This window comes from Meleagris gallopavo, chromosome 1 (assembly GCF_905368555.1).
Source record: "Meleagris gallopavo chromosome 1, MGAL_WU_HG_1.1, whole genome shotgun sequence".
Lineage (NCBI taxonomy): Eukaryota > Metazoa > Chordata > Aves > Galliformes > Phasianidae > Meleagris > Meleagris gallopavo.
In genome coordinates, this window is record NC_139404.1 from 39,342,904 (window position 1) to 39,370,828 (window position 27,925).

The window sequence follows — 27,925 nt, forward strand, 5'->3', positions numbered from 1 at the left end:
TTTAAAATGCTTTGAATTATTACTAGACATAACACAGACCCTCAGTGCAGAAAGCTTTATATAGAATATTCCACTACTGCTAGACAGAACAGAAAGGTTGTGTGTGAATTAATGTGTATTCTTGTCATCTGCAACAACCAAAAATAAGCAATCATTTCCAAAATGACAGATTAAAAAATCCACAGCTGCAAGATGATTAAGTCTGTACAGTATAGACACTCTAAATCTAAATTGTAGGATGCTTCTGCACCATCAAAACCTTCTTGGCATGTCAGCCTGAATTTTTCATCTATCTAAATTATCTACAGATTTCTATTTATTTTATGCAATTTATTTTATAGCCATATTTTTGTATGTATATATTCAATTTCTCAGAGAAAGTGCTACTTTTTTTTTTCCTCAGTGTTTTTGGTTATCTAGATATCTTTTACTATCTAATAGAAAGAGGGCAAAGTATTGATTTAACGATCTCTCATTATTTTAAACGTGGACCAGGTTAACTTGGAGAGATCTAGAGACTATGGTTAGCTTGCTATGTATGTGTTTGATGGAACAAAAGCATGTATTGGTGTGTACTTTATTTAAAGTTGCATGGTAAGGAGTATTTTAGTCCAGCTACCAGACCCAATGACATGTACATATGAGGAGTCACACAGATGTTTTGATTCTGTCTCAGAGCAGAGCATGAACTAGTGAAGAATTGTTTATACTTCAAAAGTACAATGAGTGTAAAGTTGATTCTGGTTGTTTTTTCCCTATATGAAAGCCAAGATACCTTGAACCTGTCGACAAATGTAGCCAGTATGTATGTGTTAATACGGGCTGGATGTTATACAACCTTTCAAACAACTGCCTTAAAGATGTGCAGAAGCCAGACTGTGGTTTTCGAGGAATGCCAGTTCAAGTTAATAATGATAGCTGTTGCCCAGAATGGGAATGTCCTTGTAAGTAATTTTATTTATACATACTTACAACATAGAGCCTTAATATATAAATTTTAGGTGATATACTAAGAGACTATTACAGTGGAAAGATGAGGTTGAATATAGAAATTAATTTAAAGGAGATTACTTGGGTCTCATCAGCAAAACACAACAAAATATAGTAAATGCTTTGGTGTCTTTGAATTAACATTCGGGAGTCAACTTTGTTTTAAACAAAAACACTGAAATTAGAACTGCAACATGAATATAAACATTTTCAGCTGAAAATCTTCAGAATATTTATCATTAGAAAACATTTCTATGTCAGCATTTTGGAGAAGAATACAAATTAAATACTAGCCTTTTATGAAGGAACCTCCAGATTTCACTCAGCTCCAGAAGGAGTTCTTACTGACCTTTGGAAACTGTAGAGATTGGGAGCAGACTTTCTGCTTAGAGTACCAGTAGGTCAAAGAAAAGTAATATTAAAAACTTTGCAGCATTTATGAAACCTTTATAATAATTTTTGATATTCATCTGGAGATAGAATGGGCGCATCTCTTGCACATCAAATATTTTATATATTTAATTACATTGTTATTAAATTAATATTAATACACTGTCATTTAATCTGACAATGTAGAAATTCATTATCCTTACCTGTGAAACATTGACATAAGTTAATTTTTCACCAGTTTAAACTTTCCTGGGAATAAAGCACTCGGTTAAGCTGTTTTCCACAGAGTAACATAGGATGCTTCTCCTTATGGCTCAGTATGCTGTCTGCAGAATAATGCCATCTAGACATATATGAAAATATCTTATATGAAAGCACTTCATATGAAAGTATTTGTCAAACTGATCGTTTTTAGAAATGCCTGATATTATGTTTCATGGTAACCTCATTAAATGACAGCTCTTTTTTAGGTCAGTGTTCTGTTCTGTCTGAACTGAGTGTTATCACGTTTGATGGAAACAACATAGCCCTCTGTAATATGGCTTCCTACATTTTAGTCAAGCTACCAGGAGAAATTATTGTTGCTCACATTGAAAAATGTCCTGCTAATCAGGTAAGAAACTTGCATTTCCATGGTATTTGTAGTAGTGTCTGGAATTATTGTGTTAGGGGTCTAACGGTTGATAAAAATGCATCAGTTTCTAAAACCAGTTCATTAAAAGATTCATTGTGTGTATTATTTTTTATTATTTATAAGAAACTTATTGAGTTTAATTAGTTTTATATTAGTTTAATTAGGAAATTGTTTGTAGAAAAATGTATAAACACAAAGAAAACAGTCAATTTGTTTTTGCCAAATAAGAATTCTGGCAGTTACCATTGCATTTCTAATCTATTTTTCAATGTTTTCCAGAGTGCAAATTCAATAAGAAAAATAGTAAGTGCTTTTTTTCCTTCTACTAATTATAAACTGTGTTAATATTACACCTATGGAAATAATTCCCTTCCTCCTCAAACATTGTAACCAAATTTGTTCATTACTTTTCTTTCAAGGTTCCTCCTGCAAGCACTTCAGGGCTCTGTTTTAAGAAATTAAATGTAACAACACATACATCTGAACTACTTATCAATCGTTTAGAAAGAAAAGTAAGTTTTTGTCACCAATATATAGCACATGTACACTAAAGAGATAACTGTAGTGCTGTTCCATTGTAGAATGCTGTAGGTCAGACTTAGAGTGATAGGATCGCTTCTGCAGTTCATATTGCCAATGATTCGTGATATGCTAGGGGAAAAAAAAAAGTTTCTGATACTCAGATTTACTTGCCTGCCACTTATATGACATTTCAAAGTGTTTCAGATATTAAAGATTTTTTAAAAGTTACAAAAGCATTCATACTTGAAAATGTATTTCCAGATAACATCAAACAGAACAGAAGCTTTTCAAGATGTAAGAAATATTTAAGCTGTCATTTATGCTGGACAGTAACAGATTAGAATAGGTAACTTTGAATAACTGAGATTAGATTTTTTTTTTATTTTAACCAAATGATATCGGATATAAGTACGGGATACTGCTTAATTTGAAAAGATTTCCATATCATTATTTTTTTCTTATGCCTATTTCATCTGCAGTTACAGTGTCACTGACAAGAAGCACTGTAATTTAAGCACAGCAATTACTGACACAGCATATGGCAGAGGTTATAAAAATTTCTTTTGCTATTTGATGTAAAGACATCATATAAAATACATCTTCCTGTTTTTATCCCTAAAGGTTGTATTTCATTTATTTTAGGTAGTGGTGGATTCTGTAATCCCATCCTTACCATTTTCAAAAGAAGGACTGAGTATTCAGGATACTGGTGCAATGTATGTCATTAATACTCCAGCTGGTATCAGCATCAAGTGGGCTCACATTACGGGCATCATAGACATACAGTATGGATTGCACTCTAACACATTAATGAAGACAGAAGGACTTTGTGGTGAGACTATGGTGGCAATTAATTGTTTTCATATTCAACATTTGCACCTCCTTTCTGTGTTTGTTTTTGTGATTTGTTATCCCTATGGCTCTCGTGACTTCTAGTGATTACACTAACAATTCTATTTGAGGTGGGCTTTTGAAATTCTGTTAATTAAAGAAAGTAAAATGATAATTCTGTGTGAAAGCAATCCTTTCTAACAGCGTATTTTTCAAATTCTAGGCACTGAGGTAGCAAAAGAAACAGTATTGTTAAGAATATTGTCAAATATTTACCATGCAAATACCATCTTCTGTGCTTCTCCTTGCCATCTAGGAGAATAACAGGGCTTGTCACCCCAGGCTAGCCTTCTGTGGACCATGGAGGGTATCAGGAAGCATGAAGGCAAGGACTGGGCTATGTTTAGCAGTGTAGAAACAAAGTAGAAAAAAGCTACAAAAATGCTGGCTAATCCCTGGGATGTGATACACTATTGTGAAGATTAAAAAGATTGATGTTATTGACTTCTTATGTATTTATTGGAGGTTTCTATTTCCACTGATGAAGTAACTGAATACAGTCTGTAATGCATTCAGGTAGAGAGTGGATGCCAGGCATTTAGGGGTGCTTTTTTTTTTTTTTTAACTACTCTTGCATTAATAAATAGATTAGGAAAAACATTTTCAATTAAAAAAGTAATTTGGTCTTCAAAGGGTTCCTTTCACTTTCACTGTTTCTCGCATTTAGAATGTCCAGTTAAGACTGAATGGAGTCAGCAACATGCACTTATTTTGAAAGCCACCTGCACTAACTCCCATGCAGCTGGCTGCTGTTCAGTAGAACAGTAACAGAATCTGGTGCCACGTCAGTGAATTTTTCACCCTCAACAGCACCTTTTGGTAACAGTTTTTCTTAAAAGTTAATTAATTGTTAGGAAAAGTATTATTACTTGTATTGCACGATCTGCTCATTTTACTAAGATGATAATAAAATCACAAGTATACGATTGAAACTACTGTGGACATATAGCTGCTTGGACTTACAAATTCAGATGCTAAGACTCACACGTGAACTTCGTGCAATGTTATTCTTACCTTATCAAATGCACATTTCTTTCTCAAAGGAAGTAATATGCCATGTTTTGTTGGTTCTTTCTGTTTTTGCTTTGAACATGATGCTCTCTCTCCAGGAGTGTGTAATGGAGATCCTACTGATGACCTGAAAATGCAAAACAGAACCATAATTACAAATATGGAGGAAATTGAAGTGTTCATTAAGAGCTGGGAAATTGAGAAATCCCTTGATGTAACAACTAGGAGGCCAGTAAGAAACTGTACTGAAGATAACTGCACATTCTGTATGGAACTGTTAAACAGAAGTGTTTTCATCCATTGTCACAATAAAGTGAGTACAAAGAAATTCCAGGTGCAAATTTAATATAAGTTGTGTAATTAAGAACATAGTGAGAGCGATGCAGATTTTTTTTTATGTTACGCTTATTTTCAAGAGTACACAACAGGATTGATGGCTTTAATAAATATTTTTGTCACACTGTCCATTGTAAATAAACACAGAATAGCACAGGTTGAAAGGGACCTCAAGAGATCACTGAGTCCAACCCTCCTGGTAAAGCAGGTACCCTACAATACGTCACACAGGTAGGTGTACACATGGGTCATGAATATCTGCACAGAAGAAGACTCCACAACAGCCTGTTCCAGTGCACCGTCATCCTTACTGTAAAGAACTTCTGCATGTTTGTATGGAACTTCTTGTGTTCAAGTTGTAGGCCACTGTTCCTTGTCCTATCACTACATAGCACTGAGAAGAGCCTGGCCTCATCCATTTGCCTCCCACTTCCCTATGGATATTTATAAACATCAGTCTTCTTTTCCCCATGCTGAACAGACCCAGGTTACTCAGCCCTTTCTCGTATGGGAGATGCTCCAGGCCCTTTGTCATCTTAGTTATTAAGTTTTTGTTATTTAAAATGAAACAGACATTTATGTAGATCTCTGTGCTATTATGCTGTTTCTTAAATCACTGAGTAGGCAGAGCTCACAGGAGAGACAACAGGTCATTATCTCAATGCAGGTGTGTTCCTAAAGAGAAATTTTCAGGAAAAGCTTGACAATAGTCACTAAAAATGTAAGCCTCACGCTTTTTCTGAATACAGCAGCAACTCATGCAGTCTGAGACTGATTGTACTAATTACATTTCCACTTCTGATGTAGTTGCTATTATGTTGACAGTTTTCAAGCTTTTCTTACAGAAATCATAATAATTTATTTTTGAAAACTGTTCTTTCAAATGGGGATGTAGCTCTTGCATGCAGGCTACCACTAGAGGTAGCCAGAGCAACACACCTCCTGCAAATGAGAAATCCCATCTCCCTCAGAACTGACTTTCCCACTTTTCCCACTTAATACAGAATAATTTCTAACTATTCTTTTTCAAGCCTGGTTTTGCTTTGCAGTACTCTTTGTGGATTTCATCCCAGACAAATGGTGCTACAGGTATTACAAGCAGCTGAACTCCTTCCTTAAAACTCTCAAACTCACTCTTTGTTTTTCTCAGTTAGAAATAATATAGAACATTCTTCCTAGAGAAATGGGTTAAAGAGATTTTAGAGCTATCTGCCACAGAAACAAACAAAATGGGGGGGAATGATGGAGGAAAAGAACAATGGTAAAAAGGTAGAATAGCACCAGTGCTAGCAGTATGCTTTTCATAATTGTTTGAACATATCTAATTATGAAATAATTTAATCTGAATAGTCAGAAATCATACTTCATTTATGTATCCAGGAGAACTCTCACAGCCTCAGGTACAATGAAATTACATATTTTCCTGGTCAATAACAAAATCTGACATAGCATAGAAATTGCCAAGCACTTGGTTCATCCATTAAGAAGTTGATTTTCTTTCATACACATTGAGGAGAATAATAAATTCTGGCAGATTAAGTTCTGCGAATGAATGTTCTGGAAAAAAACTATATATATTATTTACTTTAGGCATTAATTTTGATTTTATTTTCCTGTAGCCGTATTATTTCTTGTAATTAATGATTAATTTTAATTACAGAAAGCTCTTCTACTTGTTAATTCTCAGTTAAAATGTGTTCCTAGGTTTCACCACAAGAATTTTGTGAGAAGATGTGGATCAACAGTACTTATTTTTGGAATTATGAGTGTGATGCACTTTCTGCATATGTAGCTTTATGCAACAAGCACAATATCTGCGTTAAATGGAGGACACCCGATTACTGTCGTAAGCAGACAGCAATGTTCCATATCCTAATGTGACTTTATACTGCTGCAGTGTTCAGTGATGAGTTAAGAAAAATGCATTTCTTTTTGCTGTTCTTAGAAGTACTGTCTCATTCTATCACAGTATTAGTAAGGCATGATACAAGTCCTTGAGATTTATCACTAGAATTATAATCTTGATTGAATAAGTAGCTTAACTAAAGTACCACTAAATATATAAATGTATGCTTTCTATGATACACTTTGTTGTTCCTACTACTTGTTTATCCAGTGAAATTCTGAAAGAGTCAATACTCAGTTTCCTCTTTTTACAATTTGCAGCACTGAGTTGTCCTGAGGGCAAGGAATACCAGCCTTGTGTGAAACCCTGTGAAGCCAAGACATGCTTGAATAAGTGGTTCTATGAAGACTCTACATGTTCTTATTTAAGGGAAGACTGTGTTTGTAAAAGTGGCACTGTTCTACATAGAACAGACTCGGACCTCTGTATTCCAGAAGAAAAATGTAGTAAGTGCACTAGGACAGAGGGAGTTCGCAAATATCTGCTAATGTTAACTACAGATTAATGTAAGCAATGTTTAAATTCTAAGTCAGACTTCAGAAGGTGTGAATCCAATATAGCTTTATTCTATATCTCAAGCTACAGCTTGAATCTATTCTTTCACCTGATTTAATTCTGCAGGAGAAAAATAATGGTCATTCTTCCATTGTTCCCAGGCTTTCTTTCCTAGAGTACTTAGGAAGGAGTAGCAGGGGCAGCTTATTTTCCCTGCATTCGTTGACTGTTTTTATCCATAAAAAAGCATTTGTTTAATATCATCTTTTCTTGATTCATCATAATGCTCTGAAATGCTCCTCTTTTAAGCAGTAAGGTCACCTAGATAACAGACAAATTCATTGTTGCTTGCAGGCTTAACTCTCCACTTGTCAAAGGGATGTAATTATTTTTCTCTCAGCATGTACAGATAACAGAGGACAACCCCGCTCTGCTGGGGAGATCTGGAATGGGTCCATGAGAGGCTGTTGCATATACAGCTGCTTAGAAAATGGAAGTATTGTTGCTGTAGAACCTGAATGCAATGAGGATCCACCACCGGCTTGTGAAAGAGAAGGAGAAGTGATTGTCCTTGTCATGGAATTAGGGGATTGCTGTCCAAAAAAAGTTTGTGGTACGTCACATGTATTTTCAGTTACAGAACTGTAAATTAAATACTAGATACTTGTCAGCAAAGGTTTCTTTTTTTGACAGGGTTCAAGGTGACATTTCTGAGAAGTGTTATTTAGGTAATTGTGGCTGGTTGGATCAACACTATCACTTTTCTTTTAAGAACTAACTCAATGAAATCAAAACTTAGTTATTCCAAGTCTACTAACGAAACAGGATTTCTGTTCAAAATGAATTTTTAAGCTCTTCTGAAGGATTTCAAAAGAAACTGAGAAATAGTCAATGACAGAAGTAGCTTGGTAGTTAGGGCAGTTACCAGAGTTTATTGCATTCTTATGAGTGCCTTGCTAAGTGAAGTGCCCTCTAACTTTCCATTTCTCTGTATCCTAGAAAGTAGCACTCTGTGAGGTGATCACTGATTACAAGTATTCAAGTTAGCCATAGTTCTCAGCAAAAGGAATATGCTTATTGCTGCTAAAATGTTAAGCAGAAGATACTTACTTCTTCAAACATCTTCAGGGAAAAAGAGAACAAACGTTCCAGCTGATCTGGTACTTTGGTGCCTCAGCTACCTGTAACTGACACTGTGTTGTTGATTTGTTCAGGAAACATTTTCATATGCAGGAAGCAAGTAAATATCTGTACTGTGAGGGATTTAACTTTGCTTGTACAGTGCCACATGAAAGGAGCTGTACAGCCTGGGTTGAACTGGGAGACGTACATGGTGATGTGCTGTAAGCTGACTTGATTGCTGTAGGTTTCAAATACATGAAAACAGTGTGTTTTTTTTTTTGTTCTGCAGAATGTAACATGTCACTGTGTGATGCTATTATTCCAACATGCAAAAGCAGTGAAAAACTGATTGTAGGCTACAGCCCCCTGTCCTGCTGTCCACAGTACCAATGCGGTAAGGGAAACACGAATAAACAATTTGTTCAACACTTTCCAATCTTGTAATGCCTGTTGTAAGAAACTTCATTTTACAAGTTGGTCCAATTTTCAGCAGAATGGGACACTAAATAAAATGGGAAAGGTAAAAAGAAAGGTAAAAGAATACATTTTATTTATCTTTTTAGCATTGCTTCTGTGACTCTTCTTAACATACTATTTCATCTCTTACAGAATGTGATCCTTCAGTTTGTTTCAATTCTTCTCAGCTGGACTGCAGAGAAGACCAATTTATTGTTGAAGCAAAACTGGAAGATCCCTGCTGTTTCTCTTACCTTTGTGGTAGGTAACTGAGGAGTACTTAAGTAAAATCTGTATTTTTAAATAGAGTAACTTAAACCAGGAATTCCTCAAGATGCAAGAAAGAGTTTACACAAGCCAGGCTGTCTGGAGCATGAATTACTCTTGCGTTCTGAGATCTTATATTTCCAACATTATTTTTAACATCATATTTGCTCTGCAAAATAATATTGCTAACAGACAGTGTTCTTCACAATTGCATTATATGATCTATGTAGTCAGTGATATATCATGGATTGCAGCTGAGTCTCGGTGGTTCTTTAACACTAAACTGACTATTAGTGTAAGTTCTGACTCCTAAGAGCACGCACAACTGTTATATTTCTAGTTTTGAATGTCAGTTCATAAAAGACCTGTTACCCACATAAGCATGACTTGTAATATTAAAGAAAACTTGTGTGTGCTAACTTCCTAAAATTTGTAAATAATTGTTTATTTTTAATTTAGTTTGTGAATCCTGTATTGAGCCTGTTCCCTTATGTAATGAAGGGGAAATTCTCACCGTAGACCTTCATACCATACATTACTGTTGTCCTCATTACTATTGTGGTGAGTGTAAATATTAATACGGTCTGTTACCAAATTTAGTAAAAAAAGTCAGGGAGTGTGTGTGGACATCTCTTTGGTGCAGCATTCAGGGTGGGCATTGTCTAGAGACTAAATACTCTAAATTAGGGTATCTACTTTTGAGGTGGATTTAAAATTGTTAGTACATTCAATGGTAGTCTAGCCAGCACAGTCAGTAGAGTCTGAAGAGCTTATGTACGCCAACAAACAGTACATAGCTACTTTCATGGAGATCTAGATACTGATATATTAATCTGGGTCTGAATCCCATCCTTAGTGTATAAATACACAACTGTTCATAAGTATCCATATACTAAAAACATCTGCAATAAAATATGTTACACCTCAGTTGTCCTCTTCATTAGTGTTTGGGCACTTCCTTCACACTGCTGATTTTCAGGTGAAGGATTAGGCCATGGGTTTCAAATACTACTGATCTGATTAGTATTCAAACAGTAAGCAGAACAAGAAAAATATTTGCAGTGTAATGTAGCCATTTTGCTAGCCTTATAAAACAGAGACTGTACTATGTGTTCTTAAGTAATGTCAGTAACTGCTTAATTTAGATCAGTGGGTGTTCCTGAATTAACTCTTGTCCTAGTATGGTCTCTGGGTTATTTTCAGTTTATTTAGATTCTTCCAGTAGGTTTGGAGCTTGCTGATTTTTACTTCAGGTGGTTTCACCTTTTGGTTCTTTCTTTCTCTAGTACTTCCACGATAGTGAAAGTATGCAAAGGCTTTTGCCACTGTTTTTCCGATTTCTCACAGCTAGAAATATAGATCTTACTATGTAGACTTCTTTCAGAGTCTTGGTAAATCTCTTCAATGATACAAGCATGTGCAGTTATTAAAGTCATTCTAGGGGAAAAGCTATTCCCCATTACATTACAGAAATTTAGTTTAAGTTTGCAGCAAAGCTTAGAGAAAAAAAATAATTCTGTTTTTCTAAAAGGTGTGACTTTAGTTGTCTTTGGTGCTTGTTATTAGCCCAAGTCACTTTGAAGAAAGAGTATTACATGGTTGCTCCATAGTGGTTTCTGTAAATTTAAAACTTCTCTAAGGCAATTGGAGACATTTTTGAAAATCTTTGATTATGTTTCATTCCAAATATGACTGAGATACTTAAGACACACAGCAAAAAAATGGATCCAAAAAATGTCCTTATTTTTGCAGTGGTTTATCAGAAGAAATCTAAGCTGCAAAGTTCAAATGAAATTTAAGTACATTCTGATATCTCTTTCCTCCCTATTTAGTTTGTGATGAAAATTTTTGTCCTGAGCCTCCTATGAATTGTACAGATGACATGACACTTGTGAAGGAAAAAATACCTGGGAAGTGTTGTCCAGAATGGCACTGTGGTAACTACTTCATTCTTTAGTCACTGCTGTTAATAAAAGCCAGCAATTAGCTAAATGACTAACATGCTTTTCTTGTTCTCAGAATGTAGTTGTGAAAATGCTACTACGATGACTTGCAAATTGGTAAGAATGTCCTTTAAATGTATTTTGAATGGTGGTCTATTTTCTTACTCCTCCTTTTCCATTCTTTGTTAAATTAGTTGTAAGGGGGCCCACCAGCCCCCAGCTCAGGCATGAAGCTGCATGGCATGAAACTCCAGGTTTCTGCACAGTATTGTTAGATGTTCCTTGGGGAAATTTCACTCTGTGTGTTGTAGGATGACAAAAGAAGAAAAGTAACTGTAATGCTATTTAGTTCGATGTTGTCTCAAATTGATATGCTGGAATTTTCCCCATTTAAACAATTCATAAGTGTTTTTAATAATTAATGAGGGATGAGCTTTTTGATCAAATGCAAATTTGGACAAATGTGTTATTTGTTAATCATTTATACTTTCAATTAGAATGATTTAACATTATTGAATATAGCAGGTATGAGAAGTCATAAATATTTTGTTCTATGTAGACTCTCTCACAACTGGGACTGTGATCTGGAAAATAACTACAAATCAATGTTCAAACTCCTACTATTACCGTAGTGACAGGGACAGGCTCCCTATCAAATGTAGTAGTTTATACTTCCCTTTATGTGAAGATTGCATAATGTAACATATATATGAGCTACAAATTTTAACCGGTTTTACCTCTCTTTTGGAATAAAGTTCATAGCAGGCATTCCTTTCCTGATATGCTTATTATTGAAATAAATTTGTATCTCAGAAAAAAAAAACTGCTGTTTAGCCATTCTGCTGGTTAAACAGAGCAAATGATGTCCTCTGCTCTTGTTTAAAGAGATAAATACATTGAGTAATTTGAAATGGGCTATTTTTTCTTGAGGTCACTGCAATTTTTCTCTTTTATGGAAGAAGAAGAAGAAGCGATGAAGACCACAATTTAATTTTTTAGAGAAAATTTCTCTTCTTGGCTTTACATTTATCTGTGTGTATCTTTTCAAACTTTTTTTTTATCTTTTTATACTCAGGGAGAAGTTCAAAAAATAGATAGTAGTATTTCCAGTGCTTGTGGATGCACTCACTACATTTGTGGTAACTTTTTATTATTCATATCTGCTTGGTTTTAGATTAAACTAAAAAAGGCATGCAAAGAAAGCCAAAACAGGGCCATCTTCACCTCAAATGTAAACAATCTATGTAGATAAATAATTATACTCTCATTTTTGAATTATATTTTCTCTACTAACTCTCAGTTTTGTGGCTTACAGTGTGAGGCATAGGAAGGTATTTACAGTGTCCATGCTATCTATCAATCAATCTATATATTTATGAATCCATCCATCCATGTGCACTATTGATCTCAATAAGCCAGCATGAGGGCATGTGCCCAGTTTTAAAATTACTCCTTTCCATAACTCAGCCACCTTGTGGAGATTTTACCCACACAGTGCTCAAAAGTGTGTGAGGCATTCCTCAATCCCAGCTGTAGCTCAGGCTAAACTGCCTCTAGGAACAAAGCACAGATTTACATAATGGCTTGTACCTACTAATGTCTCACAATTAATTGTAGGAATACTATCTTAACTGACAGGTTATATTGCAGAATAACTCATGTAATGTAAGTGGTCTGATCTTAAATATCATAACTCTGTAAAAAATAAGAACAACCTTTTTTTTGTTTTGTTTTTTTAACTTCCATAGAAGAAACATTACCAATTTTAGGCAGATATGCATTTTTTTAGCATCTCTTTGAGCTGAATTACAACCTCACCTTCTTTTCCTGTTTGGTAATTTACATCACACACTGATCAAGTCTAAAACTTGAAAGGTTTTTGCAGCTTGTAGGACATTTACTTCTGTTCTTACAGCATTTCTGTTAATTTGTTTGGTGATGTTTTATTTCTTTTATAATATTTTTTCCTTTTCGGTGTTAGAGAAGGATGATGTGTGCATCTTCCAAGAAGTAACCGTACTGAATCCTGGACAATCAGTGATTCAGTACTTGGATGGAGACCTTTGTTACACTGTGCAGTGTTTACAAGAAAAAGATTACAACACAGGATACAATGCCATGCATTTTACAACAGTGAACTGTTCCCAGCAATGTGAAGCAGTAAGTATTCTTACAACAGAAGAATTATGCAGTTTATAAATAAAATTTCACAATTAAGATGAAAATCAGAAGGCACATTTTTGCTAGTCTAGTTTGCTCAGCAAGAGCTGAAAAACTTAACAGCATCTTTTAAGTTTTTTAGTAGTGTACATAAATATATCCATCCATACATATATATCATTGTTCATTTAGGTATTGTTATTTTCAGAATTCAATGAATTTTCATTTTTTATATATATATGTATGTATATTTAAAGCAACCTCTTTTTTTTTTCTTTTCTGGTTTTCCTTTTCTTTCAGCATCAGTTGTATATTCCTTCCTCCAGTCACCATAGTTGCTGTGGTACCTGTCAAAATGTGTCCTGTTCTGTTCTTACTGAGAATGGCACACAAATTGTATATGAGGTAAGTACCTCTGGAGAGGGGCAGAAAATAAGTATAATAATACGATAAACACAGGAGTCTGATAGTCACTTCCTTATTTGAGTCTTGCTTCAAACTTCCTTAGTGTTGCTTATGCAACTAGCAGCTGTCTGTGGTAAATTACATAATAGGAAAAGGTGTATTTATTTTTAGACTTGCCATTTCACAGTATATGAATACCATATTTTACTTTATTGGTTGTAATTATCTTCCACAAAGATGGGTGAATGTCAGCATTTACTTAAGGACAGATAAGTGCAAAACAGAGATCTAATTGTAGCTCTAAGTCATATGCTGTGATTTAGATGACCTGGGAATACTTTTGTGTTCTAGATCCACATCAGGACTCCTGTGTCCCTCTCTTCCCATGGCCTCTCTTCTCCCTATTGTGATTTTTACAGTAAGCAAGTGTTCAAACTGAATTGCTGGCATTCAGGATCCTGATGGTGCACTCCAGCAACCACATACAAAGAAATTTAGGTGTTGCCATACCTTGCTTCATCCTTCCTGTTGATTTTAGAGGTTTTAGGGCAAAATAAAGCATAAGCCCTTTTTTCTGATGCAGACTCACTCTAGTACACTTAATATCTTCATGTAGGAGCCACTGCTGCAGTTACAGGATGGCCTTCCCTCAACTGGTGTGGACAGGTTTCAACAAACCTTACACTCCAGCACGTACCTGCAGCACACAGGCATCACTTTTACAGACATTTGAGTTGGGATACAACTGACCTGTGTTGACTTTGCTGACAATGGTTTTGTATTATTTATTCAGGAAGGCAGCACCTGGATATTCAACTGCACAAACTACACATGTGCAAAGACTGTGTTGGGGGCTATGATAGTGGGCTCTGGTGTGGTCTGCCCCCCTTTCAATGACACTGAGTGCACAAAGGTTTGTACTTTGGCTGAGGTGAGTAACAATAACTCATCTGTCAGTATGGACACACTTGAAAGGGCACACATACTTCGTGTGTTTTCTTTAAACTTAAAATAAGTGGTAAGTAAGAAGATGTATGTGATAAATTTCAGTCTTGTTTTCTAGTTTTCTGTTTGCATTTTGGCTAACAATATCTGTGAGGAGTGCAGAAACTATTTTCAGGCTTCAATATTGACTACATTTAAAATATTGTTGAATTGGAATTGTACTTGAGATACTGTTGTATAAAGTGCTAATAACTATGTACTACTTTACTTCAGAATAATATTTTGACAAGACATAGTATATATATATTAAATAAGTTTGATGAACCAGTTTGGAAAACTTATAAATGTGGGCCACTTGAAAAATTCCTTAAATGCAAAGATTAGAAGGCTGACTGTGTATGTAATCTTAATTATCCCTTAAGTTAAACATTGTATAATGAAAAAAAAAAGCTTATCGTACTTGAAAGGATACCTATATCATATATCTAAAAATGCAAATTTGGCATGCCCATATGTATGGGGCTGCTAAATCACGGCCTGAACCTTTGATTGATCACCTGAGGCGAGCAATGAGTCAGCCATGGGAGCACAGGTGAAGGCAATTCACCTGTGCTGCAGGAAGGGGTGGAGCCTGGCTCCACCTCTCCTAGACCCACTTAAGAGCTGACTGCCAGTGGGGAAGGTTCTCTCTGGAGATCCGCTCCATCAGGAGTTCATCTCATGAGCCCAGGACAGGGTGAGTGACTTTCTCTTATTTCTCCAATATGAGTTATATTAGCCAAGCTTCTGGATATATGTATACTATCTGTATATCCATTGATTATACACCATATAAGCTGGTTTGAAGAATGTGGTTTTTTCGTGTACATTACAAATTCATTTCAAAAACTTTTACCTCTATTTTATTACTTCTCTAACTTTGTAATACTTCCCATAATTCTAATTCTTGCAATTGTGGCATGCTATATATATATATATATATATATATATATATATATATATATTATAAAAACAAACAAGAAACAATCAACAAACATAGAGAAGGTAAGTACCAATCGTTTGAGTTGGAAGAGACATTTATTTAAAGGTCATCTAGTCCAACTGCACTGCAGTGAACAGGAACACCTACAACTGTATCAAATTGCTCACAGCCCCATCCAGCTTGACCTTAAATGTCTCCAAAGCTGAGGCATCCATCATCTCTCTGGGCAACCTGTTCCAGTGCCTCACTACCCTTATTGTAAAAAGCTTCTTATGTCCAATCTAAATCTCTTCTGATTTGAAACAATATTCCTTCGTTCTGTCTCAGCAGACCCTTCTAAAACCTCTGTCCTCCTCTTCCTTATAGCCCCCTTTTGTATACTGAAGGACCACTATCATATCTTCCAGGGGCCTTTTCTTCTGGCTGAACAGCCTCAGTTCTCTGCTTGTCCTCACAGGGGAGATGTTCCACTCCTTGGATCAGTTTTATGGCCCTCCAAACATACTCTAACAAGTCCATGTCTTTCCTGTACTGAGCTCTCCGTATCTGGACACCAGCATCAGGTCTCACCAGCATAGAGTAGAGGGGCATGATTGCCTCCCTCAACCTGCTGACCATGCTCCTTTTGATGCAGCCCAGAATACAGTTGGCTTTCTGGACTGCAAGGACAACATTGCTGGCTCATGTCCAGCTTACCATTTACCAGTACCCTCAAGTCTCTGGCAGGCCTGTGCTCCATCCTTTCAGCTTATGATAATGAGGGTTCCAGCAACTCTGATATAAGACCTTGCACTTGGTTTTGTTGAACCTCATTAAGTTCACCTGGGCTCACTGTTCAAGCTGGTCTAGGTCTCTCCAAATGGCATCCCATCCCTTTGGCGTGCTGACAGCACCATGCAGCTTGGTGTCATCCACAAACTTGTTGAAAGTGCACGTGATCTCACTGTTGATGCCATTGATGAAGATATTAAAGAGCATTAGTCCCACTACAGACACCTGAGAGACTCCTCTGATTACTGATCTCCATGTGGAGTTTGAGCCACTGACCACCACTCTGTGGGCGCACTCTCACAACAAGTTCTTCATCCATCAAACAGTCCACCCATCAAGTCCATTCATTTTCAATTTGGAGAGAAGGACATTATGTAGACCATGTCAAAGGCCTTACTGAAATCCTCACTATCTATTCCCTTGTTCACTGGCACAGAAGGCCACCAGAATGGTCAGGCAAGACTTGCACTTGGTTGTCTCGTATCACCTCCCTCTCTTTCATGTGCCTCAGTATAGATTCCAGGAGGATCTGTTCCATTTCCTTCCACAGCGCAGGGGCAAGGCTGACAGGTTGGAAGTTTCCTGAGTCAAAAGGATGTCATCTTCACTTGCTTACATTTTTAATATCTACTCTGGAAAAAAAGAAAAAGAATACTATTGTTTGAGAAAAATAATTTAGCATTTCAATGGATGTGAAATTCAGCAGTTCACCTTCTGTTTCAGAAGTCTGTATTAATGTATATATATGTGTGTGTGTGTATGTGTGTATATATATATATATATATATATATATAAATACCCATGTATATATATAATGTTCTAAATAGCTCTTTATTAGGAACTTACTCTCCGCTTGGCGTATGAGTGGTGTAAATCCTTTTATGTCATACACAAAGTTACAAGAATGATTTTTATTAACTTTCTGACTAAATCTCAGTGGTGGAGAAATAAATGATAGTAGATGATATAAAAAGCTGTGTGTAGAAGTGATTTATTTGAAGGAGACTGGATCAGGTAAGATTAGTAATGACAAGTTCATTCCCATGTTAAAAACTGAAGAATCTGTGAACCAAACCTTCATGTGATAAATGTCTGTGCGATTCTCTTGATTTAGATTGTATTATTTTTTACTAGTTGGACATCTTTAAAACATGGCATCTCTTGACATACTATACACTGTTGCATTGAGCACAGTCTTTTTTGATATATTCTCCCTTTATTTTCCCAGAATGGAGGAATTGTGCAGATGTACAATGATGGCTGCTGCAAGACCTGTAAGTGATGAAGGCTGCAATAAGTGCTAATATAGCTTTGGTTTGGAGGGCTGTGTTTTTTTAACTCCTTGCTGAGACAAAGATAAGGGAAAAGCATGCTGTTCCCCCCACAAATCAAATGAAATTGTTATAGTTACTTAACAACTCTTATTAAAAGTTCTTGCTTTGTTTGGCTGCTGTCTTCGTGGTTTTTAACATTATTGTTCTGGAGTATAACCAATTTCTCCAAATATAATCTTTGGAAAAATGAAAGATTACATTAATTAAAATACTGAAGAGACTACCTTTATTGCTAAATAGACTGTGAAATATTGCCAATATGATTTTCACCATAAAAGATAAGGATTTTCTCCCTTAAAATAAATTCTTAATTTGATTATCACTGTCCAAAAATACAAATTCATTCTGTTTTATCACAGTATATTTTCTCCGGTCAAAATACTGTAAAACTGAATACTGAAATAAAAATATTTTTAATTGGAAATGGTTTCTTTCAACTGTAGAATATATATTGAAATCCCAAATGAGGAAAAGTTTTGGGGAGTTGAATAATATTAAAGTTCCCTAGATACATCCGTAGATAAATCCCTGGATACAAAATTGACTTTTTGATATTTGGAAATACATTCACTTTCTCTGAGTGTGTCACTTTAAAACATTCTTAATGAATTGTAATGCAAGTTTGCATAAAGTTGTCATAACCTATGCAAGTTTAAAAGCAAGCTGCAAGTGAACTCTGATTATCTCTTCAGTTTTGACTAGAAAAAGTTTTCTGATCAAGTTCTCTAATTATCTGTACCTAAAAAGAAAACTCTGTAATATGAAATTAATATGAATATGAATTCATACGAAATATGAAATCAACTATGTAGTGCAAGAATTTGTTGAATGCCATAGAAATTACTTTCTCCCTCTTTTGACATCAGATAATAATAATAATATTCAGAATAATTAGTCTTTGGGATTTTTTAAAAGTAAATCTTTAGTTTATAATATTGAATAGGAATATTTAATATTCATTTTTATCTGAGATAGAATTGATCAGTGTTCTAGTTACTATGCTTTGCAAAGCCATGAAACAGATCTTAAAGTATTGTTACAATCTATCATATGCAAAGCATAGAAAATAAAAGCACTCTTAATAAACAAAATGCCTTTTTTTTTGTAATTATAATCAATAGAGAAAATTAACAGACCAGAATTGTGCTAAACGTTATACTTCAGAAATTCTTGCTGCTAAAAAAAAAGATATAATTTGTACAATTATATGCTATTTTTGTTGTTGTTTTTAACTAAAAGCATGTGCCCAGTGGTGAAGTGGATAAAAAGAGATGTATAAATAGAGCTTGCAACACCTTGGGGTTTTAATGGGAACAAATAGTCTTTCTGGAAGAGCTTGATTTGATGCATGCAAAGTGACTGCATATATTTAATTCTTACCTTGCCATAGAGAGTTGCAAAAGTTTGATTTACAAGGAAGTATTCAGTTTTATGTTTATCAGGAGAGTAATAAAGTTTAGGCTATCTTTAGTGAGACTTGAAGCAGCTACACAGTTCCTAAATTTGGAGGACTATCAGGAAAGCTCATCACCTTTTGCCAAAAGAAAAATTGCAGTTGGCAGTGTAAGAATTAATGAAATGTCATTTATATCAACATGTTTTTTTTTTCATGAGAAACTTATATTCCTAATGGTTCTGCCAGGTTCTGGATTGGGTCTATTACCCTTTGCCATTAGTCCAGTAGTGCCTACTGGTAGTATTAATTGTGAACCAGGTATTATTTTTAATAATGTATTTTCTTATTTTAGTAATTTAGTAAGCACTGCTTGTTTATATCATATATCTGTCATCGCCACTAAATGCAACCATGCATTTAATGGCATTGGGCCTGATACTGAGAGATGCTGATATCCTACTGGCCTTCCAGATCAGTATTTTCTAAAGCTTGGTCAGGGTTCACTGCTCAGCACCTGTCAGGATTAGGTTCATTGACTTACAGTATATGCTTTGGATGGTTCTTCCTCCTGTTCATTTCTTAAATTGATTGTAATACGTAAACTTACTGTACAGGGTAGCTATAACAAGAAATGATGTTACTTGTAAAAATATCATCATCCTAAGTAATGCTACCATGAGATTTTCTGATCTTGTGTCTCTGAAGTTTATGTCTAAACTATTTTTGCCCTTAAATATAGCAAAAGTGCTCATTCCTGTCTGATTTTATCCTTGCAGATATGGATTTATGCTGTACTTGTCACAAATAAATTGTTTTCAAAGTAATGAAAACTTTGGGGGAAAAAAAACATGCAATCCTCAAAGTATGATCATGTGTTAAATACTTCTTAAAACAGAATTCTTAGTGATTATAGAACTGTTGCATTATGATAGTATTTCTTTTCTTTAATTGATAGAAAAGTTGCAGTAAGTGGAATAGGATCCCTCACTCAAATAAGGAGCAAAGAAAGGAAGCATACCTGAATTGAGTGCAGATCTTTTTGACAGCTGAAGAGTGAAAAGTATAGCAGCAGGGAAGTTTTCAGTAGACTGGTACCTTATATGCTGAAATGTCATAAAACACTGAATCACAGAACCACAGAATAGCTTTGGGTTGGAAAGGACCTGAAAGCCCATCTACTTCCAAGCCCCTGCTGTGAGGAAGGTTGCCAGCCACCAGCTCAGGCTACCTAAAACCTCATCCAGCCTGGCCTTGAATGCCTCCAAAGATGGGGCATCCACAGCTTCTCTCGGCAGCCTCTGCCAGCACCTCACCACCCTCTGAGAAAAAATTTATTGTTCCTAATGTCTAATCTAAATCTCTCTTCTTTTCGTTTAAAACCCTTGTCCTACCACTATTAGATCATGTAAAAAGTCATTCCTACTCCTGGTTACAAGCTCTCTTTTCAGTACAAGAGGGCCACATAAAGGTCTCCTCAGAGTCTTCTTTTCTGCAAGCTGAAAAAGCCCAGCTCCCTTAGCCTTTCTTTGTAGGAGAGACGTTCCAGATATATCTCTCTATGACTTGTGGAAGTACAAGGATTTTATTATCTACACACATTTATGCTGGAAAATGGTTTCCAATGAAAAAAAATAATAGGATTTTTTTTTTTGTCAAGTGCTGCTAAGGAAAGATAATACAGGTGTCATCACCTTCTAGTTTCACAGGACAACCTAGTTTGATCCTGCAATGTTCAGATTAAAGTCCAGTTGAATATCTTGGTTACTCAGAGCTCACTAATCTTATAAAAGTGCACAAAAGGATTCTGGAGGAGAGAAAAGTTGTCCTTTATTTGTTCAGCTGAACATGCAGGCATGTGCTGATGGTGGAGAGGCCCTACTGAACTGTGGTTGTTCTTCTATATGCTGGATGCCCAGAATATAGATGACTTTGATGATTACTAGAACTTGAGATCAAAATAATTTCTATTACATAGATATCAATACTAAATAGTCTGGTAGGGACTGCAGCATGGAAGACTTTATATTTATTTCAGTATTATATTATGTTTCTATTATGTTTAATATGGATTTGCACTGTAAAGCTTTATTTTTCAAACAAAAGAAAAGATCTCCTATCAGTATCTCCCAGGCTGTACTGAAAATGTAGTATTTTCATAATCCTATATCCTATTAATGCTACATGCCTAGGCACGTAGCGTATTTAGCAAGTATTTTCATCTCTCACTTTCAAAGCTTTCTTCAAGGATCTATTTCTCCAAAGGATATTGAATTTTATTGTTCTGTTTGAATTTTAAGCATTCAAATTAACATCAAAGTTGTAATCTCATTCACAGCTTTATCTTCTCAAATTCTCAAGTTCAAGGAAGTGTAGTATCAAAATCATAATTTCAATATTCCCATTAAAAACAGAATTAATTCTAATACTATTCAAAATTTACGCATCTTTCTCCTAATTACTGTAATACTTGCTATATGGGCATTTTAAATTTTATTACTGTTTTTGTATTTATAAAATCTGTATAGCTTAATGCACCAGTTGATACTTCATGTGCCAGCTATAAAATTGATAATTCCCCAAAGGAATTTTTTATTAACATATGAGGATTTTTTTTTTAAAATTACATAAAGAAGTAGTAGTATCAGTATGTACATAAATGAAAATAGTGCATAATCATTAAAATTTTTTGAATATTTTCATGCTTTTATTATAAAAAAAATTGGTACAAACGCAAATCAATTCAATGTGCATCTTTTTCCATGTTTTATCAGGCAAAAAGGAAGAAAGGGTTTGCCAGAAAATGACAATCAGGACAACTATAAGGAAAAATGACTGTATAAGTCAAAGCCCGGTAAGAATTAAAAAAAACCATTTTTCATGCTGGTGCTACGGCATGTTCATGTCAAGTATCAAGAAGTAGGGTACAGCTATCTACAAGCAACAGAAAACGTTGCTGTCTTCTCAAAACAGGCCTTTGACCTGATGAATGTTATTCTACTTGTGAAAGGAATTAAATCAGCTGTTCCTGTGGCTGAAAGAGCGAGCCCTCCTACCTGGCTTCAAATGGAAAGTACACAGAGTATTTGCACAAGTACACTAAACTCTTCCCCAGGAAATAACATCCCATTCTAAAAGAGTAGTAGAAATGTGTCCAATTACAGTGTGATGGTAAATGAGCTACACTCCCCCTTAAAGAACTTTATCTCTGCGTGTCATCTCCTCCACATAGCATGTCTCCGTATCATAAACTCACAGTTCCCTTTAATTTGTCATCCACTTAAGGTATCTTATTTTTCATCTTTGATTTATTTCCATCTATAAAACCCAGGACTGGTCTGATAAGAATGTAACACTTAAAAGAGAAGCAGTTGACACAATGTTTTGGGACTTCTGAAAGGCCTCCAGTAAGATTTTGCTAAAAAACCTTAATAGTCTTAAGGGGAGAGGCAACACACAATCACAGATTGAAAGCGGGGCAGGTTGATTTCCAGCCTGATAGAAGGAAATAAGTGATATATATAAGGCTTCGCTACAGTAATAAGAGTGTGTGCTGTATTTATTTAGTTTTAGAAGAGTAAATATTGAGGGAGTGTAATGAGAGAGATTGTTTATGATTAGGACAAGATCTAAAGAAGTTATTTTTCTGCTCTCAAGTGTGATGAAAGCTATAAGACTACCTATTAACCTAAATTTCTTTGAATATGGCTTTTCTGTTGAAGTGCTGCTTGAAGAGAGTGCATCAGAGAGCACATTTCAGAGGCTTCATTTGTATAAGAAATCAAATTAAAACAATATCACAAAAAAACTAGGTCTAGTATAGTCATTTCGGATTTCTTAGCATATCAACGTTTGTTGAAGTTCTAATTAAAACTACCGATCTACCAATTTCTGCTACAGTACTGGCTAGGATGATTTCACATAATGTTGTGTGAGAGAAAGCTTGGCCCTGCTTTAGTCTAGTGCACAAATAATTTTATAGCCAACCTCTTCCCTTGCTGGATGTTGCACCCTTAGTTGCAAGCACTGAGTACAAAAGGAAAATGCTTTTGCACTATTACACTTTTCCTCTTTAACCTTCAAAGAGAGTGACAGACTATCCTTTGCTTTCCTTAGAAGAATATAACTTTTCAGCAGTGAACATGAAATGAATGTTAATTTAGCTACGATGTTTTGACGTTATTCATCAGTAAAGTAAGGATTTAGTTTTGTTATCCACAGCACAAAGTTGAGCTTGCTCCAAGCTAAGAAAGAGTGTGTGATTAAATAATGAAAAACATATGATTTCACATAAACTGTACTTAAAAATGTATCTCCATTTGAATGAATTTTAAAAGTTAACTTTTAAGACCAGAGTTCTTTTCAAATGTAAAAATGGATTTTAATCAGAAAGAAGTTTGGAATGTTACATCTTGAAAACAAATCCTAAGATGTCTAATTGCAATTCTTTATTTATTCATAGATAAATGTGGCTTCTTGTGATGGAAAATGCCCATCTGCAACAATTTTCAATGTCAATATTGATAGCCATTTAAGATTCTGTAAATGTTGTCGAGAACATGGAACGCGCAATCTGACTGTGCCTCTACACTGCTCAGGAAACGGCACTGAAATTATGTATGTCATTCAAGAGCCTGTAGACTGTTCATGCCAATGGAACTAAACATTACTGTGAACATGGTTTTATTTGAAGAACTGAAATACACCAGAGTGCATTTTCTGACCTTGGATGGATGTAGTATTGTGCAGAAAAGAATACGATATCAATGATGCTTTATAATGTAACTTTTCTGAAATTAAGTAGAGATTATGTTGTTTTTCAAATTTCATTTTTAAGTATCAGCATGTATAAAAATAAACATATAAAACCTTTTCTACAAGGTGTAATTTAGGTGTCATTTACTTTTCAACGGCTTTCTGATGAGCTGTTGATGTCTTTGTTTCGTGTTTTGAATTTGTACTTACCTGTTAAATTTCAGAATTTATAAGTGGTTCTGTCACTTCTTTCAGTGGTTGGATTTTCTGTTGAGGACCATCATTGGAACTAATATTCAAAAGCAAAAGATGCATATAGTGGTTTTGAGAATGACTGAATTAATTTATTAAAAAATATGAAAAAGACATTCAACGCAAACATTTCTTTATCTTGCTGAAAGGTCTATCTTTTGTCTGTTAAACTGTTGACAATGACTGGACTCTGCTTAAGCTAGAAGTCACTGAGAAACACTATGACTATGGTCTAGAAGTAGTTTTATTTCTAGAGTAATAATGTCTTTAAATCATTGGCATTTATTTAATTTTGGTGAATAGTATGTATGTTAAGCATAACGAAGTAAAGGTTGAAGTGTTCAAACATTTCTACCTTTGTAACAAACAAAGCTCTTTCTGATATGAAGAAAATTATTTTTTATGATTTTTTTCAGCTTACACAAGTAAGATATTGGGTGTCTGCTTCCTAGATGTAGAATAAAATTCGATGTATATACATATTTATTAAAAAAAAAAGAGACTGCACATTTTAATTTTTCATAATGTGTTTCCTCCTTTGTTTGTCAGTTTGAAATTTTGTGTCCGATAAACACTGCTTTCTTTTAAGTATAGAAATTTGGACTACTGGCTGAATCTAGGATTTATAATTTTTGTGTACAGGAAGAAAAGCCTCCATGTGAAGTATCTTTTGAAGAGCCTAAGTGTGCTATTAGTATTCATTCAGGTTGTGAGTCTCCGTGATTCAGCACCTTAAACTGAATATGCTTTCACTTTTAATAAAAGTACCATGTCATCTTACTGTAAAAGCTAAGAACACAATTTTAGCTTGTTTTTGGAAGGCTACTTTGCTTCATAAAGTCGCAGAATGGATCATGGCTTAAATGATGACAGAGGGAGTTTGGCCATTGGCCTCAGTGGGTTCAGTATGGTCCTTAATATGTAAATGATTTCAGAATTATATTTCTTGATTAAAGCTTTGAGAACTTTTGGTGAACTGTTTTTATTTCAGACTGTCATCATCTAATTACAGAAAGATTAGATTATTACATTGCTTTATACAATGAAAAATAAGAAATACAACAACATTGAAATCTAAGGCTATTTCGCAATTTTGTGTGAAAAATCTTCAAACTTTTACTATTTACAGTTTGATTGCTTATGAAAAAAACAGTATATGCATTGAAATCAGTCTTTGCTAACAAGACTCAATGTACTCATCCATCTCATTAAAAATAGTGACCTGGTTTAAAAATGAAAGAATGATCCATTGAATTGTCAGTAAAATGTTTAGCAATTAGAAAGGTACAGTGATCAACTAGTGATTTTTTTTTTTTTTTTTTTTTTTTTGAAAGTATATGCTTTATTTGCACTTTTTTTGACTTGATGGCAGATATGTCTTGACAAGTATGTATACTAAGGCCTGGAACCAAAACCTTTTTGACACTTCTGTAGGAATTTGTGTACAGAAAGTTTTCATAGAGGACAGAAATGGAAAATAAATCATTGTCATAGCTGTTAAGTTTGTGTACTCATACAACGAATTTTACAAATCCTTGGAACTTCTTGATTTATTAAAATGAAGATAGGAATCCTCTGTTTACTTCAAGAAAGACTGTCCCAAAACTTCTTAATGAATTTAGCATTTGAAAATAGAATGAAGAAAGCTCCTACAAGATGTCACTTTTAGATGCAATGACCAAACGCTTGTAGTTTGATTAAACACTGTGCTTTCTATACATACTGTGCTTTTGTTAGATTTAGAATCGTATTTGTAATTAAAGATAAATTAATAAACGTAAGTTGATGTGTTTCATTTACCTGTATCACTAAGGGTGAACAATAGTGTAGAATCTTAGATTAACCTAGAATTAAAAACAGATAAATTTAACTCAATGGTATATATAAAAAAATGATATTAAAAGATTTTTCCCACTTAACCATTTTATTTTTTAGAAGATCAATAGCAGTTGGGTCAGGATCCTCCCTGAAGCATAAAGCAAAACCTTTATGTCTTTGGTGGAGCTGAATAGAGTCTAAGGGTGCCTTTCCTTTTATAGCTAAGCTTCAGATTCAAACATATTTGGCCTTGTCAGCGAATAAATGCCTATTAAATCTTGTCAATCATTTTCTGGACAGTCATCCACCCACATGATCTCCAAAAAAGTGAAATTGCCTAATGTGATATATTTTACATAACATAACGTGAATTAACCCTTGCAGCCTTTGAAACAGACATCAGATTGGAATGCCTGCAGATATCTTCTCAGCCTGTAACTTAAATATAAGTGTAGACACAACTACATGGTTATATCAAAATTTCTCTGTTTCCAACTCTGCATTCCTACCTCAGTCTCCCACACAGGAAGTATGCACAACTTGCTTTGTGCGGGCATGCTGTGAACTGGTTTTAACAGCTGATACAACTCAAACATAATCTAGTTTCACTCCGCAATTAATTAGATTGTTTATTATTGACTAAAAGAGCTTTAATATCCACGGAGTTCCCTCCCTTCCACCCCTTCTTAAACTAAGACTTGAATAATTTCTACTCCCCTAAAAGCAAGGCTGGGAATGCATACCTTTCTCTGACTCCCACACTTCCATGAGAAGATGCAAAGAACTGGAAAGCAGTCTGTGCATGACCTGCTGCATGCCTTACTCTGCTATCACAGCGTGCCATGTCATTTCAACCCTTTGTAACTGCCAGAAGGGTAGTTGTGCTACTTTCCTTCAGTTGTTGTAGTTCTTCAGTTACTACAGTTCTCTTCTACATGAGCTTGTAACTATAATTCCGCTGTTTAAGGGCTTGCCCGTAAAACTATGCATACTTTTTTAGGGATTTGTGATTTGTTTTAAGTCAATATACTTCTACTAAATAGTTAGGCTTTGGCCACTTTATTTGTAGTGGCTGGATTTTATATTTCAATTCTCTTACGGCCAACTCACTCACTGTGACCAATTTTTGCCTACCAGTGTTCGGGTGTTCCACTTATGTGTGTTTTGTGTGTGTCTGTCTCAGAAAGACTCGGTGTTTTGAGACAGGGCATTTCCTAGCAGCAACTTCTGATTTACTCTGTTCATCTTTGAACCTGGAAAACACAAAAGTTCAAAAACATCATTTTTTGTGAGGTTCCACCAGTCTCTTTACTAGTTCTAAATAAAGTTCTAAATAAAACTCCAATAAAAAAAAAAAAAGTATTCCTTTTTCCACAGTGCAAATTTCAGCTGCACACAGCTTTAAGGAAAAAAGAGGAGCAGCCAACTGAAGAACAAGACCTATCTCAAAACAATGTATTATGTCATGATACTACCTAAAAATATGCAGTAAATAATAGGATGAATGTTGCTCATTTTTATGCTATATGCACACAATTATGCTATACTTAATGTATTCTGTGACCATTTAGTTTGGAAATAATGCATAAATGATATTTATCATCATATTATACTGATTCAATTTCAAAGAGCACAGTTGACAGCTAGTTTTCTTTTAAAAAGATTGAGTTTGGAATGACTGGGGCACTGCGAGAAGTTTACCTCCAAATTCAGCCTACAAACAAGAGGGGAGTCAACCTTTTACAAGGGTAGATAATGGTAGGATAAGGGGAAATGGTTTTAAACTGAAGGAGGGAAGATTTAGGTTGGATACCAGGGGGAAGTTTTTCACCAAGAGAGTGGTGAGGCACTGGAACAGGCTGCCCAGAGACATTGTGGATGCCCTGTCCCTGGAGGTGTTCAAGGCCAGATTGGAAGGGGCCCTGGGCAGCCTGGTCTAATATTAAATGTGGAGGTTGGTGGCCCTGCATGCATCAGGGGGGTTGGAGCTTCATGATCCTTGAGGTCTCTTTCAACCTGGCAATCCTATGACTCTATGACTCTATGATTCTGCGAATCATTACTTTAAATTTGGTCAAAGGCGTTTGAGCTTTCATCTGTTCTTGCAGATTTTGGGAAATAAATAATGTCTATTTCTCTTCTGGTAC

The 27,925-nt window shown here is 35.1% G+C and overlaps 1 protein-coding gene across 1 annotated transcript in view; it reads left to right on the forward strand.

The window, feature by feature from the left end:
* OTOGL (otogelin like) overlaps nucleotides 1-25,722 on the forward strand; it is a 92,608-nt gene extending 66,886 nt beyond the window's left edge. Inside the window, exons 38-59 of the mRNA XM_085221934.1 lie at nucleotides 767-944; nucleotides 1,851-1,993; nucleotides 2,294-2,317; nucleotides 2,434-2,526; nucleotides 3,179-3,368; nucleotides 4,537-4,751; nucleotides 6,479-6,620; nucleotides 6,941-7,126; nucleotides 7,576-7,788; nucleotides 8,587-8,691; nucleotides 8,907-9,014; nucleotides 9,480-9,581; nucleotides 10,853-10,957; nucleotides 11,040-11,080; nucleotides 12,039-12,102; nucleotides 12,945-13,123; nucleotides 13,424-13,528; nucleotides 14,322-14,441; nucleotides 17,455-17,500; nucleotides 19,203-19,274; nucleotides 21,728-21,807; nucleotides 23,416-25,722. Coding sequence (XP_085078060.1) covers nucleotides 767-944; nucleotides 1,851-1,993; nucleotides 2,294-2,317; nucleotides 2,434-2,526; nucleotides 3,179-3,368; nucleotides 4,537-4,751; nucleotides 6,479-6,620; nucleotides 6,941-7,126; nucleotides 7,576-7,788; nucleotides 8,587-8,691; nucleotides 8,907-9,014; nucleotides 9,480-9,581; nucleotides 10,853-10,957; nucleotides 11,040-11,080; nucleotides 12,039-12,102; nucleotides 12,945-13,123; nucleotides 13,424-13,528; nucleotides 14,322-14,441; nucleotides 17,455-17,500; nucleotides 19,203-19,274; nucleotides 21,728-21,807; nucleotides 23,416-23,616 — 2,712 coding nt within the window. The 3' untranslated portion in view covers nucleotides 23,617-25,722. The remainder of the gene's footprint in view (nucleotides 1-766; nucleotides 945-1,850; nucleotides 1,994-2,293; nucleotides 2,318-2,433; nucleotides 2,527-3,178; nucleotides 3,369-4,536; nucleotides 4,752-6,478; nucleotides 6,621-6,940; nucleotides 7,127-7,575; nucleotides 7,789-8,586; nucleotides 8,692-8,906; nucleotides 9,015-9,479; nucleotides 9,582-10,852; nucleotides 10,958-11,039; nucleotides 11,081-12,038; nucleotides 12,103-12,944; nucleotides 13,124-13,423; nucleotides 13,529-14,321; nucleotides 14,442-17,454; nucleotides 17,501-19,202; nucleotides 19,275-21,727; nucleotides 21,808-23,415) is intronic.
* Nucleotides 25,723-27,925: the final 2,203 nt, after the last annotated feature.